Source organism: Vespa crabro, chromosome 8 (assembly GCF_910589235.1).
Source record: "Vespa crabro chromosome 8, iyVesCrab1.2, whole genome shotgun sequence".
Lineage (NCBI taxonomy): Eukaryota > Metazoa > Arthropoda > Insecta > Hymenoptera > Vespidae > Vespa > Vespa crabro.
In genome coordinates this window covers 9,230,316-9,245,438 of record NC_060962.1, presented here as the reverse complement: position 1 = coordinate 9,245,438, position 15,123 = coordinate 9,230,316, and the positions used below count along the sequence as shown (strand labels likewise).

The window sequence follows — 15,123 nt, the reverse complement described above, 5'->3', positions numbered from 1 at the left end:
CGAAAGTTGCACTGTTGCATTGACGCTAACATGGCGACATCTGGAGAATAATTCTTCAGATTTGACGTTAATGAACATTTATTGTTTGTGGTAAAACGTTGTAGTATTAATAACGATAATATTTTCGTAAGTGTAATAATACAATAAAATGGAAAAAGTTTCTCATAGACGTAATACCGAAAAATCGAGAAAAGACACACGACACAAAGAGAGGAACAAAAGTTATGATAGGAAATACGATAATGACGTAGAACGCTATTCAAAATCTCATAGAAATATTAAAAAATCGAATACTAAAAAAAAAAAATCCAAGACCCATCGTAATTCATCGAGATCACAAGAATCACGGAAAAAATCGTCCAAGCATAAAAGCAGAAAAAGGTAAATTACTTTTTGAAGATGAAATTCTTTAATTCTAACCTATAATACGTACGTATTTTTACTGACTCCAGATATTAATACATTACAGATCATCCTCATCCTCATCCTCGTCATCTTCATCGTCCTCTTCATCTTCCTCATCGTCGTCGTCGTCGTCATCGTCGTCGTCGTCGACGTCGTCGTCGTCCTCGTCGTCCTCGTCGTCGTCGTCGTCGTCTTCGTCAAATGAATCAAACAAATCCTCTTCTTTGTCTTCATCGGATTCGTCCTCTAACTCAACGAAACTCCTAGAAAAATTACAAAGACAACGTCAGAAACAGATAGAAGAACGTAAACGTCAGAAGGAATTGATGAAAGCTGCAGAGACCCCAGAGGAAAAAAGAATAAGACGATTAAAAAAGAAGGAGGCTAAGGAAAGAAAACGTAAAGAAAGAATGGGTTGGGACAACGATTATTTACATTATACAAATACGGATAATCCATTTGGAGATGGAAATTTGCTGTCGACATTTGTATGGTCGAAGAAGTTAGAAAAAGAAGGTTTACTTGGCGTTAGTAGAGAAGAACTTGAGACTAGAAATAGGCATAAGCAAGAAGAAAATAGGAAAGAGTTAGAAAAGGTTAAAAAAAGAAGACAAGAAAGAGAATTGGAAAGACAACAAAGAGAGGAAGAAATGACGTTATTACAGAGAGGAAAAGAAGCGGCGCAATTGGAACAATGGGCCAGACAAGAGGATCAATTCCATCTCGAGCAAGCAAGGTTACGATCGCGTATTAGGATTCAGGATGGTCGTGCAAAACCAATAGATCTTCTTGCAAAGTATATCAGTGCAGAAGAAGAAGTTGATGCTGTGGAAATGCATGAACCGTATACATATTTAAGAGGATTACATGTTAAAGATTTGGAGGATCTCATTGAGGACATTAAAGTCTATAAAGAATTAGAAAGAGGGAAGAATTTGGATTATTGGAATGATATAACTGTAATTGTGGAAGATGAATTACATAAATTGCGTAAATTAGAAAGATCAGAGTATGAAGTAGGTAAGTCATAGTAGATAATATGAAAGATTGTAATATAAATTTTTTATGTAACTAAATTATTTAACAACCGTATATTTTTTGTTATAGCTGTTGGTAGAAGAGAAGGAATTCATGCATCTGTGGCAAAAGATGTTACTGCTATTTTCAAAGGAAAAACAGCAGCTCAGCTAGAATCATTACAATTACAAATTGAATCTAAAATTACTGGAAAGCCAGAAGGAGTTGATATTGGTTATTGGGAAAGTCTCTTGTCGCAATTAAAAGGTATTATATAATAACTTGATATTACACATATATTTTTTTATTTACTTATAAAATTAATCTATCTTTATAGCTCATATGGCAAGAGCTAGATTAAGGGATCGGCATCAAGAAAATTTACGTAAAAAATTGGAGGTCTTGATCGCTGAACAGGGTGTAGCTAGAACAGAAAGCGAAGCAGAAGGATCTCAAGCGCCAAGCGAGCATTCTACAAAACAAGAAGAACCTACTACCAATAATGTTGCTGAGAAGAGCGAAGAAAGTCAGTCAGAGTACGTGTCACGTTTTCGTTTTTTTTTTTCTTCTTTTCTTTCTTCCTTTTTTTTCTGGATTATTTTTTAAGTATCGTTTCGTGTGATTGTTGTAGGGACGAGCAAGAAACTGGGAATGCAGCGGATGATATGTTATCTGAATCATTTTGTGAATATGAAACAGGTGGTTATTCGCCTAAATATATACCTTATTCTCAACTAGAACCAGGAACGATAGTTACTTTAGAAGAGGATGATAATCAACGTTTAGAATATGCTAGAAATCAAGTATTAAGTACTGGACGTAAAGTTCAAAATGTAATGACCGTAGAAGAACAAGCTATGCACAGAGAAGCAAGGAAAAACATGGGTTCGGATGAGGCACAATTTAGCGTAGAATCATCATTGGAAGCACAAATTTATTTATGGTCCGATAAATATAGGCCACGGAAACCAAGATATTTTAATAGAGTTCACACAGGTTTCGAATGGAACAAATATAATCAAACGCATTATGACATGGATAATCCACCACCGAAAATTGTACAAGGCTACAAGTTCAATATATTTTACCCCGATCTCATAGACAAAAACACAACACCGGAATATTTCTTGACTCCATGTGCCGACAATAAAGACTTTGCTATTCTACGTTTTCATGCCGGTCCTCCTTACGAAGATATTGCATTTAAGATTGTAAATAGAGAATGGGAATATTCGTATAAAAGAGGTTTTAGATGCCAATTTCATAATAATATTTTTCAATTGTGGTTTCACTTCAAACGATACAGATATCGACGATAATATGTTAGGATTTTATATTTATTTATATTTGTAAATAAACATTTAATTTACTAATTATACTATAGCTGAGAGAAACACATTTTTTAAGATTATACTTATGATAAATAAAAAATAAAAAAGAAAAGAAAAAAAAAAATAAAAAAACTAATGAAATGTATTATAAAAAAATATATAATAATCTTTATAAAATAATAGAAGAAATTATTTAAAAAAAAATACACGATTTCTTCTCATTTGCATACCCGCATTTACAATATTAAAGCGATAAAATTTAGAAAGTTTCACATTGTTATATAATTAGAATGAATATAGCACCCATATTATAGTTCATTTTTTCACATAATATTATCGATATTGACAAACATTGCAATATCTGAGTCCATATTAATTTCTTGTTTAACTCTTTAAAAAAAACATATGGTATAATATGGTCTAATATATGTATATAGAATTTTATTCGCATTTATTTCATAATATAAAATCTCGCTTCGTGAATATATTAAAAAAACAAAAGATAAGTAAATAAATAAATAAAGAAAAAAAAAAAAAAAAATAAAACAAATAAATAATCAGAAAGTAAAAAATTTGCAAGTTTTTATGATAAGTTGTGAAAAGAACATATGCCTTTACACTATCAGTGTTTTGGTTTGAACGTTCTAAAGGCTTGAAATATTGAATGTTTCGTGGCGTTAGCGAGCCGATGACGGAAGAGTAAGTCACATAAAATACGTACGTATACCAGAAACGAGCTCAATGGTGCTCGTTGGATCGATTTTCTCGGCCACCTGTATTTTCACCGCAAATACATTCTCACAATCAGTGAGAAACGTAATAGGCACTACATATATATAAAGCCAATGGCAAGGTAAACCTAAGCTCAGTGCACCGCGTAATTCGCTACTACGGAGACGTGTGTCCACGGCTACTTTTTCCCCCCTTTCTTTTACGATTTTTTAACGTTACGCACAATTGAAGGGGGGGGAAAAAAAAGCAAAAGAAAAGAAAACTGGCAATTGTCGTTGTAGTGAAAATTGCTGAGAAAAAAGAATTTTCAAAGGCGACATTCTCATATCGAACGCGATCGAACTCATCCAATGTATTCTCTCTGTGTTTATTTCATGTATCTCATTTAGAAAAATATATTTATTTTCGATTGGAGGATCTTGAGGGCATTAAGACTCGTTCACTTTTTTCTTTTTTCTTGTTTTTTTTTTTCGTATATCTAAACTATTCGATTCGATCTTTTCACAAGCTAAATATAATAATCGTATCGAAACGATGATACCTACATATATGTCGTAAATGTACGTAAAATATATGCATTAGCCTAAGCAAACACGTTGTTAGAAAAAGTTTAACGTTCCAATTAATCATTCTTCGAAACAAAAGAACGATTACACGATTATATATCGAGCACGATTTACCTGGCTTTGCGCGTGAAGGGGAGCGCTCGAATTTAAGGATAAACAAATTTTCTTCTGTACATCTAAATTAACCATAAATGTCTCTTTAAAACAACGCGTTACAAAAAGATCGTTCGCTATTGAACATTCGGAATATTAAAAAGATTTCTTTCGTTATCGTTCGAAGACGATAATGAAATTTCGACGTAATCGACATACTTGATCGTTCTTTATCATCGAAAAAATCTCTGATTCGTTCAAATTAAAAAACTTATGTACATTAAAGAAGAAGGAACAAAATATCGAATAATAATGTAAGTTTTGTAGGTTTCTAATCACCGAGGACCACCTCGATTAAATCAAATTCTCGACATTAGCATCTGAAAACAAATCATCATGAAGTGGAAACGAGAATCCATGGAATTTTTACCCGAGAAGACTTTCTTGATAATAAGGGACAATTTGGAAAATTGCAGAGGTAATTGAATTTTTTATACTCTACCATTTCTCTTCTTCTTTTTTTTGCGTAAATGAAAACTGAGATATAAAACAAGTAGAAAGCAAAGAGAGAGAGAGAGAGAGAGAGAGAGAGAGAGAGAGAGAGAGAACAAAAATCATTTTTTAGCACCCGAAAGGACGAAAAATAGGAATAAGAACAGCAACAGCAGCAGTAACAGCAGTAGAGGTCGATCTACCGACGAAGATAGCGATGGTTCGCAAACGAGATCGTCGTTAGGAAAAACGAGTACCTGGCCGCCAAAGATAAAACGATCTCAGCCTCTTTACGAGGAGATCGAGCGACCGAAAACTGCGAATCTTGATAAACCTACCGTCCTAAATCCAGAACTAGTCGACAAACTCGACATGTCCTTGCTGAGTAAGGAATTATTTTGCGATTCTATGACGCGTTACCAGCAAGAGCTGACAAAGACGATTAGTGGGGGCAACTCGACTAGCGCCTTTTTCCCTTCCAACCGTCGTCGTCAAACTGTTCTCCTCGGTCTCCAACAACAACAGCACCAACACCTTCGTCCTGCTTGGAACGATCGCATAGCTTTACGTCAGAAACGACGTAGCTTCGAGCAGATCTTCGATGCGAGATTTTCTCATATCGATACTGTTCCGGAATCGACGAAGATGCAAAAGCAGTCGCGCCTAATCAATCAGGAAAATTCTAATCTCGGAAAGAAATTATCGCCAGACATTAAAAGATTCGATAATAACAACAACAGGTATTTGCGTTTCGATTAGCAACTTCTTTTTTTTTTTTTTTAAATTAGGAATTTTATTTTTCTTTATATCTTTTTATATTCATTTTCATAGAAACAACGGGAACGGACCGATCAAAGTTCAAACGCTATCGTCGTTGAGGAAAAAAAATTCAAGAGCCAACATGTCGGCCGACGTCGAGGTCTTCACGAATCTGACGAGCAAAAACGTTCCAGAACCGTGTAGAACATGCGGACGATCGGATCAACCCGAAAGATTTCACAGTCATCCGAAGGATGGTAGACCTGGAAAAACAAAAATTGCTATGTCGGTATCGTCGAAGACCAAGGTGTCGGTACCAAAGACCATTCAGAAACCGATGCCATTGAATTTTCGCAGCGATAAAAATAAAACAAACAAACCGGATGATGCTATGACCGTTCGAGATGTTAAAACGAAAGAGATTGTTTCTGAAGAGCGATCGAATCGATCAATGAGACCGTCTTCGGCACCGATAAGAAGAGGACCAAAAACTGTAACTTGTTACATTTGTGGTCGAGAATTCGGCACCGCTGGCTTCCCCATTCACGAACCCAAGTGTATGGAGGTGAGATTAATTTATATAATATACTTTCAATTTTATAGAAAAGTATCATTTGATGTCAGTCATCGTAAAGCTGAAATGCTAAACGTCAAGGTTGAAAAATCGATGAGGAAGCGCGCACTTGAGTATTGTCCAAGATCATATCGGATACGTTCAAAAGATTGTTATCGTATAAAAGCTATATAGAGAAGTATCGTCGTTGGATCGTAGTTTCTCGTGCATTATGCAACGTATACACGTGGTTCGATATGTCTCTTATGACCTCGACAATGACATCCACGCCTACGATAGGACGCGCAATTCATCATATATGTAATATATATATGTATATATATATATATATATATATATATATATATATGTGTGTGTGTGTGTGTGTGTGTGTGTGTGTGTGTAAATATATATATGAGAGACACTGATCGTTTCACCTATCTCGTGTCGATTTTTTTTAATGACGTCATCATCTTTATATACTCCTACCAATTATCGATGCGCGCATATAGTATGTACGTGTGCGTATATACATATACATTGAATTACATATTCTTTTTAGATTATTACGACATAACTTTATATAAATTATTGAAATATACACATCTAAATTTTTATTAATAAATATTATTGCATTTCAGAAGTGGGAACGAGAAAATAATTCTCTGCCGATCTCCCAAAGACGACCTAAACCTAAACGACCCGAAGTTCCAATTGATCATTCAGAATGGAATGCAGTTGCTTGGGAAGAGAGTCAGGTCTTTATCAATGCGATTAACACATGATAGATAGCTTGTTAAATAGAATGTTTCTGATAAGACAATTAACGACCGTTCACGTTGGATCGAGTTGATTTCATTTGGTTGATAGTGTTGATTATGTAGAAGGGTGCACTTAAGAATTTTATCAGCATATATTAAGTTCATTTATATCAGACAAGAAAGTCCTATAAGAACACCGGATTATGCCTATTTGTGTAGTGAGAGAGAGAGAGAGAGAGAGAGAGAGAGAGAGAGAGAGAGAGAGAGAGAGAGAAAGAACGAGTCTGGTCACGCACCACGATTCAACCCTATCGTGTTCAAGGTGCTGACCTAGATTGATGATATGCGCTTCGTTCCTTAAGGGAAAATCGAGACCATGATTAAATAAAAAAAAATTCTAAGCCGCAATGCGACTATTGGAAAAAGTATTCGCTCGTTCACAGTGCAATTTCGCACTTAAATTTTTATTCCATTTAATCTATAATACAATATTTATTGTTATTAATAATATTGCGTTATTAATATATCAATCGTACGTTACAGATGCAATTGGTTCCTTGCTCGAAGTGTGGAAGAACATTTTTGCCAGAACGTTTGTTGATTCATTCGAACAGTTGCAAAGCCAGTCCAAAGGCCAGTAAATAAAATATAGAATTTGCATTATGCCGATCATTTCCAATCTAAACTCTTATCTTTTTGATAACAGAACTTGGATAAAGAGAAAACTGAGAAAATAGATGTTTTTGGAAAATCTTCGATGACCTCTGCTCGAAGCGGTCCTCCTATGGTACCTTGTCAGATTTGTGCTAGAAATTTCAGCACAAGAAGCATAAAGATTCACGAACCACAATGTATGAAACGATGGCAAATGGAAAAGGAAGAGCAGATAACGACCTCGCAAAGAAGGGGTTCGTCGCATAAAGAAAAATCTTCCCCTAGCGCGAGCTTGCAGGAAAATTCTTTATACAACCCTAATGGGGTGAGTCATCAGGGAAAGCACACTTATTGTATTCGGTTTATTTAAGAATTTCAGTTTTGTATCATTTCATTTCATTATGAAAGTACTAATGAAAATAAAGTACTTATGAAAATTCGCTTTTTTCTTAATAATTAGATAGTATTGCGTGATTTCATACATCGTTTAATAAATATAACGCTGTTAGTAATTCGCACAACAAAGAAGAAGACACATGAACGATCATAAGAATGGATAATACATTGATTTTAGGATATATCACATAAACGGACAATCACCTGTTATATATGCGGCAGAGATTTTGGAAGCATTAGCATAGCCATACATGAACCGCAATGTTTGAAAAAATGGCATTTGGAGAACAACAAATTATCGCCTAAACAAAGGAGAAAGGAACCGCAAAAGCCAGATGTTATTTATACGAGTTGGTATCGATTGTATAAATTCTTTCCCATTATTAATTTTAGTTTTGATTATATATGTATTTTTTTTTACAGAGGATCCATCTACGGGAGATACTGTAATAGACATATCCGCGACGGCAGAAGCTAATTGGAAGACTCATCTTAATCAATTAGTTCCATGTAAAAATTGCGGAAGAACTTTCAATCCTGATCGTGTAACTATTCATGAAAGAAGCTGTAAAGGAAATCGTTAAAGGTCGCATCATACATTTTAAAAACTCATAATACATATAAACGCATCTGTTTAAGTATAACAGTAATGATAAACATCGCTGATCACACGTAAAAAAGAAAAAACAAAACACTAACACATTTTATTGGAAATATGCAGATATTAGGACTTATTGTATGACAAAGCGATTATACTTAATATTCTTTTGAATTGCTCGAATGTTGCAAGACTGGTATCGACAATTTGTTTTTAAGTTAATTTCATTTTTAATTCTATACATTCGTTATAGCGCGCACGCGTGGCGTGTGTGTGTGTGCGTGTGTGCGCGTGTGCCTGTGCGTGTGTATGTGTGTGCGAGCGTGTGCGTGTGTGTACAGATACTATTAGATTTCCTGTATTTTATAGATCGATTGAATTATCAAATGACATTTGCTGTGTAAAATGAATAAAGTGCAAGTATTATGTGTTATAAAGCATTTATGAATTTTTGCATTGAAACGATCGCTTATTCGCATTAACAAAGATAAAAGATTAGCTTAATGTATAGAGGGCAGCACCTACTAGAAATACCATTTATGAATATATCTTTAAAGGCATTCTGAAATCTAGAGAGCGTCCGTGTAATGTTAAGATATTATATACATGTATATGTAATGGAAAAAAGCCTGTATATAATGTCGTTTTTCTTACATGCGTGTAGCGTCATATGCAATTGCATCTTCGATGCGCACGCAGCAAAATCGACGTGGCGGGGTTTAAGACTTACTGATTGGTCGAAATGATGGCTTGAAATGCGAAGACTCCCTCTGTAGCACATTAAACGTTCTGCCCTTTCGCAGAACTCCTGTTCTTTCCCAGGGAGTCCGCCATTGTTGGTGCACGTATATTTCTGACCACAGCAACGGACATCGGACAACATCCAAAATGGTACGTACGATTGTTAAAAAGTATCGCGTATAAACGAATCTTTGTGACTCGCCAAGTGCAGAGGTGTAAATATTTTTGAAGACGCGTTCTCAACTGGGTTCAGATAAATTGTAAACTGGCGGATTACTTCGGATTGCGCAACTTCCTTCGTGAAGAAATTTCGAGTCCTTACGAAGGATCTTCCTGGACAAAGATTGTTCGGTATCCTGAAAAAAATGTGCCGTAAAGTTCCTGATAAATTTCACGTCGAAAGAGCTGAGGTTCGTCGATGTTCGACATCGAAATATGTTCCGTCTGCCGTTGTAAAAGCAACGTGTCATGGAACGCTCTTTGGCTCTCCTCTATGGGAGTCAACGTGCGCAGAAGGAAATATCGTCGACTTTAAAGACAAGCTTTTAGCGACGCCTTCTGAATTGGATGTATGATAAAAGGGTATCCAAATAAAATTGAGAGTATATACCAAAATTTAATATAGGCGTCTATAATACGAACGTAAAAATTTGGAATCGTTATTGCTTTATGTTCGGGGACTTCATCGATAAGAAAATACATAGACGTTAAATAAATAAAATAGACGTCAAGCTTTCCACATTGGAATGGATAATTTACTTTCAATGTAAATCATAGAATACCTGTATTGTATATTTTTGTCAAGATATACAAGGCTTTACTTTCAATATGGTCAGTATCTAAATTATTTAAGAATTCTTTTTTCTTTTTTTTTTTTTTTTTCCCCTCCAGGGATAAGCTTCGTTTAGAGTTCTGTTTAATTAGAATAATATCCAATTTTGTAGGTATTTAAATATAGATTCATTTTTGTTTTATTCGCGATATATAGAAACACCTTATTATCTATTTCAATTACTTTCGTACATTCAGTCATGTGAAGTTTAATAATATACGATATTTTAGAGTATTGAAATAATAACAACGACGTAATAATAAAAGAATTGTTGACTTTGTCCTATGATATAAAATTTTTGTATTGTATTGATTCTTCTAAATTCAATATTGGATCCTCTTTGTTCCAGGTGAATTTCACGGTAGACGAGATCCGTTCCATGATGGACAAAAAGAAAAACATTAGGAATATGTCCGTCATTGCTCATGTAGATCATGGAAAATCAACTTTAACTGACTCCCTTGTATCGAAGGCTGGTATTATCGCTGGAGCTAAAGCTGGTGAGACACGATTTACGGATACGCGTAAAGATGAGCAAGAGCGTTGTATCACTATTAAATCGACGTAAGTGGATATCAAAATATACGGCGCATCGATGATTATAAATTATATAACACTAGTAATTATAATATAAATAATTTTTTTTTTTTTGTGTGCAGTGCTATATCTATGTTCTTCGAACTCGAGCAAAAAGATTTAGTCTTTATAACGAATCCCGATCAACGCGATAAAGATGAAAAAGGTTTTTTGATCAATTTAATTGACTCACCTGGCCACGTAGACTTCTCTAGTGAAGTTACAGCTGCTCTTCGTGTTACGGACGGAGCTCTTGTTGTTGTTGATTGTGTGTCCGGTATGTTATTTTATGTTTATAACATATGTTTCCTTCCAGCACAACAAGTGTCACTTTGTAGTGCGTTAATCGATTTGTAAAAATTAATTAATTTACTTTGACAATGTTGACAGTGCTATAATGGAAGGAGAATGAAGAAAATTGTGTTGAAACGCTGTTAGTGAACCTCTATCTTTATGTTCGTTACTAATATGCTAAGACACAATTTCTACAAATATATTCAATTAAAATTATAATATATTTGAGGTATTAGTAAAGCATAATTTTAACATTTTTCAATATCGTTTAGGTGTCTGTGTACAAACAGAAACTGTACTTCGACAAGCCATCGCCGAACGTATTAAGCCTGTTTTATTCATGAACAAAATGGACCGTGCCCTATTAGAATTACAGCTTGATAGTGAAGACTTGTATCAAACATTCCAACGTATCGTTGAAAATGTTAACGTCATTATTGCAACGTACTCCGATGACGATGGACCTATGGGTGAAGTCAGAGTAAGTATCTTCTTTTAAGAATTTATTTTTCAGTATTTTTACTTAAACGGAACTAATTTATTTACTCCCTAATAGGTAGATCCAAGCAAAGGATCTGTAGGTTTTGGTTCAGGTCTTCATGGTTGGGCTTTCACTTTAAAACAATTCTCCGAAATGTATGCAGAAAAATTCAAAATAGATGTTGTTAGGCTTATGAACAGATTATGGGGTGAATCTTTCTTTAATCCAAAAACCAAGAAGTGGAGTAAACAAAAGGAAATAGATAATAAACGGTCATTCTGTATGTATGTCTTAGATCCAATTTACAAGGTAATTTTTTTTTTTTTTTTAATATGAATTTCATGCATAACATCGTATTACCACCTTTGTTTTATTATTATAATTATATCTTAACGTTGTTGTAGGTATTTGATTGTATTATGAATTTCAAAAAACAAGAAGCAGATACACTTTTACAGAAACTAGGTATTTCTTTAAAACCAGAAGATAAGGATAAGGATGGGAAAGCACTTCTTAAGGTATGTCATTATTATTTTATCATCAATTTATACGTAATACGTAATGCAATAAGCAATTTCATGATGATTGTTCTCTACTTTTTTTCTGACACCTCTTCTGATTGATAGTGAGTGATAATTCGAACTTGGACTGAAAAGAAACTTGATTGTTTTTTTTTTTTATTGTTATACTTCATATTTCGTATTTGAAATTAAAAGCTATTTTTTTTTTTTTTTTTTTTTTTTTTTTTTTTTTTTTTTTTTTTTTTTTTTTTTAACAGGTTGTTATGAGATCGTGGTTACCAGCCGGCGAAGCTTTACTTCAAATGATTGCAATTCATTTACCTTCTCCAGTAACTGCACAAAAGTATCGTATGGAAATGTTGTACGAAGGACCGCTCGATGATGAAGCTGCCATTGGTATCAAGGTGATTGTCCATGTCATACTAATTTCATTGTGCTCATTAATAATTTAAAAGTTTAATAGATATTTCCAAATGATGATTATGTTCACAGACCTGTACTGAAATTTAATGACAGATAATTAGAACAACTGATTGACAATAATTACTTTAATCAAATTATTGATGAATGTTATTTCAAGCAACTTCGAAATGTTTCATATTTAATTTATTTCTTTTACAGAATTGTGATCCGAATGGACCTCTCATGATGTATGTATCTAAAATGGTACCAACATCTGATAAGGGACGTTTTTATGCTTTCGGACGTGTATTCTCTGGTAAAGTGAGTACTGGTATGAAAGCCCGTATAATGGGACCGAATTTTCAACCCGGAAAGAAAGATGATCTATACGAGAAAGCTATTCAACGTACTATCTTGATGATGGGACGTTATGTTGAGGCGATCGAAGATGTACCTTCTGGTTAGTAAATCGTAAATATCTAAATTCTTTATATATTAAACAACTTGTATAGAATTTTTTTTTCTTTTTTTTTTTTTTCTACTCTTAATTTTATGATGATTTTCTTCACAGACCTGTATTGATTATAAGTGAAATAAAATAGAACGGCCATCTGATGTAAAAATTAAAAAAAAAAAAAAAGAAAACTATCTACAAGTTTAACTTCAACGATATAAAAAATGTTTTTTTTTTTTTTTTCTTTATTTTTGTACAGGTAACATTTGTGGGCTTGTTGGTGTTGATCAGTTCTTGGTAAAAACCGGTACGATTACCACATTTAAAGATGCGCATAATATGAAGGTGATGAAATTCTCGGTTTCTCCTGTCGTACGTGTAGCAGTTGAACCCAAGAATCCTGCAGATTTGCCGAAGTTGGTTGAAGGTATGTACTTTTATAACTTCATTGCATTTATTTATATACAAATGTTAATATAATAGAATTAATGATGATATAAAAAAAGAGCATTGGGTTATGAAAAGAAAACAATGATTCTATCGAAAATCTGATTTTTATACGTTCTTTGTGATTTTAAATTCTTTTTGATGTTTACCACATCACCGATTTAATAATAAACATTGAAATAGGTTTGAAGCGTCTTGCGAAATCTGATCCTATGGTGCAATGTATCATCGAAGAATCTGGAGAGCATATTATTGCCGGTGCTGGTGAACTTCATCTTGAGATCTGTTTGAAAGATCTTGAAGAAGATCATGCTTGTATACCTATTAAAAAGTCTGATCCCGTCGTATCATACAGAGAAACTATTTCCGAAAAATCCAATCAAATGTGTTTATCGAAATCTCCTAATAAACATAACCGTCTTTTCATGATGGCTTGTCCAATGCCTGATGGTCTTGCTGAAGATATCGACAATGTATGTGATGACCGTTCAATGATTTTTCTTTTTTTTTTCTCTTTTTTTTTTTTTTGTCGCATTGTACTTGGAGTTAACGTATTATTATTTACAGGGCGAAGTAAATCCAAGAGATGACTTCAAAATACGTGCACGATACTTGAATGAAAGATACGATTATGACGTAACCGAAGCAAGAAAAATTTGGTGCTTTGGACCAGACGGAACTGGTCCTAATATTCTTGTCGATTGCTCTAAAGGAGTGCAATATCTTAATGAAATCAAAGACTCTGTTGTAGCTGGATTCCAATGGGCAACAAAAGAGGTGTGTGTTTGTTTCTATATGTGTATAGAGCCTACATATGTAAGTTTATTCATAGATATATTAATTCCGTTTCATTTTAGGGTGTTCTTTCGGAGGAAAATTTGCGAAGTGTTCGTTTCAACATTCACGATGTAACGTTACACGCTGATGCTATTCACAGAGGTGGTGGACAAATCATTCCTACCACAAGACGTTGCCTTTATGCCTGTCTACTCACTGCCTCGCCACGAATCATGGAACCTGTTTATTTATGTGAAATTCAAGTATGCGTTTAATAATACATATTTCTTTATTTAAAAAGTAGCTATTGATGAATGATAATATTGATTTATTTTTGCAGTGTCCTGAAATAGCTGTTGGTGGTATTTATGGAGTACTGAACCGTAGAAGAGGTCACGTATTCGAAGAACAGCAAGTGGCCGGTACTCCAATGTTCGTAGTTAGAGCCTATCTTCCTGTAAATGAATCATTTGGCTTTACTGCTGACTTGCGTTCTAATACCGGTGGACAAGCCTTCCCCCAGTGCGTCTTCGATCACTGGCAAATCTTACCAGGTGATCCAATGGAACCGACCTCTCGACCATACCAAGTTGTGCAGGTAAATATAATCAATCCAAGATCAAGTTTGCCCACGAGCATAACTGATGATAATGAGAGATAAATGCATTATCATTTTTAATTTCGTGGGAAAGCAATTGCTCTCAGTTTAGGCTATCTAGAGTTTTTTTCCTAGTTCGTCTGAATAGGGGATCATACATAAATATAAATGTATATGCACACATGTGTATATATATATATATATATATATACATGTATGTTATGTACAAAGTATTACAAATTTTGTAATAAAAAATGTTTCTTCTTTTTTTTTTTTAACAGGACACGCGTAAGAGGAAGGGTTTGAAAGAGGGATTGCCAGATTTGAGTCAATATCTGGATAAATTGTAACCGATAATTAATAATTTACACACCGTATGCGCTGTAAAAAAGCGATGTACGGAGATTATAATTCATTTTGATACAAAAGAGGCCCCCCTCGAAACTTTTTTTGTGTCAAAACGAATTAAATTCTTCACATCGCTTTTTTATTGAAATTAATGTTATCTTTTGTTAACTGTCCCAAAAAATCTCCGGATCAGCAATTCTGTTTATCAATCATGAAATCGCAACAATATTGTAACCTTTCCGAACATGAACAATATAAAAAGATTAAACAGAAGATTAAACAAAAAATATTATTG

General features: G+C 34.1%; 2 protein-coding genes across 2 annotated transcripts; both read left to right on the top strand.

Annotated features, from left to right (window-relative positions):
• The first annotated feature begins 23 nt into the window (after positions 1–23).
• LOC124426234 (cactin-like) lies at positions 24–8,790 on the top strand. Its single transcript, XM_046967675.1, has 13 exons — positions 24–381; positions 470–1,425; positions 1,513–1,689; positions 1,760–1,958; positions 2,054–2,559; positions 3,439–3,452; positions 4,934–5,376; positions 5,468–5,960; positions 6,590–6,706; positions 7,253–7,342; positions 7,416–7,688; positions 7,938–8,109; positions 8,183–8,790. The coding sequence occupies exons 1-13, from the start codon at positions 149–151 to the stop codon at positions 8,341–8,343; spliced, it is 3,834 nt and encodes a 1,277-aa protein (XP_046823631.1). The 5' UTR covers positions 24–148; the 3' UTR covers positions 8,344–8,790.
• LOC124426193 (translation elongation factor 2) lies at positions 8,763–15,115 on the top strand. The gene is made up of 16 exons (XM_046967578.1): positions 8,763–8,777; positions 8,869–8,941; positions 9,082–9,248; positions 10,280–10,494; positions 10,590–10,783; positions 11,073–11,281; positions 11,357–11,590; positions 11,686–11,799; positions 12,060–12,206; positions 12,424–12,664; positions 12,918–13,085; positions 13,289–13,578; positions 13,673–13,882; positions 13,963–14,145; positions 14,223–14,480; positions 14,762–15,115. Exons 1-16 carry the CDS (start codon positions 8,763–8,765, stop codon positions 14,828–14,830), a joined length of 2,787 nt encoding a protein of 928 aa, XP_046823534.1. The 3' UTR covers positions 14,831–15,115.
• Positions 15,116–15,123: the final 8 nt, after the last annotated feature.

What these genes read in the sequence shown, in the direction of transcription:
- LOC124426234 (XM_046967675.1), top strand. Translation starts at nt 149, where the DNA reads ATGGAAAAAGTTTCTCATAGACGTAATACCGAAAAATCGAGAAAAGAC. An exon ending in TTGCTTGGGAAGAGAGTCAG is followed by an intron (nt 6,707 to 7,252) that starts GTCTTTATCAAT and finishes CGTACGTTACAG; the next exon opens with ATGCAATTGGTTCCTTGCTC. An exon ending in GCCAGATGTTATTTATACGA is followed by an intron (nt 8,110 to 8,182) that starts GTTGGTATCGAT and finishes TTTTTTTTACAG; the next exon opens with AGGATCCATCTACGGGAGAT.
- LOC124426193 (XM_046967578.1), top strand. An exon ending in TCCAATGGGCAACAAAAGAG is followed by an intron (nt 13,883 to 13,962) that starts GTGTGTGTTTGT and finishes GTTTCATTTTAG; the next exon opens with GGTGTTCTTTCGGAGGAAAA. An exon ending in TTTATTTATGTGAAATTCAA is followed by an intron (nt 14,146 to 14,222) that starts GTATGCGTTTAA and finishes TTATTTTTGCAG; the next exon opens with TGTCCTGAAATAGCTGTTGG.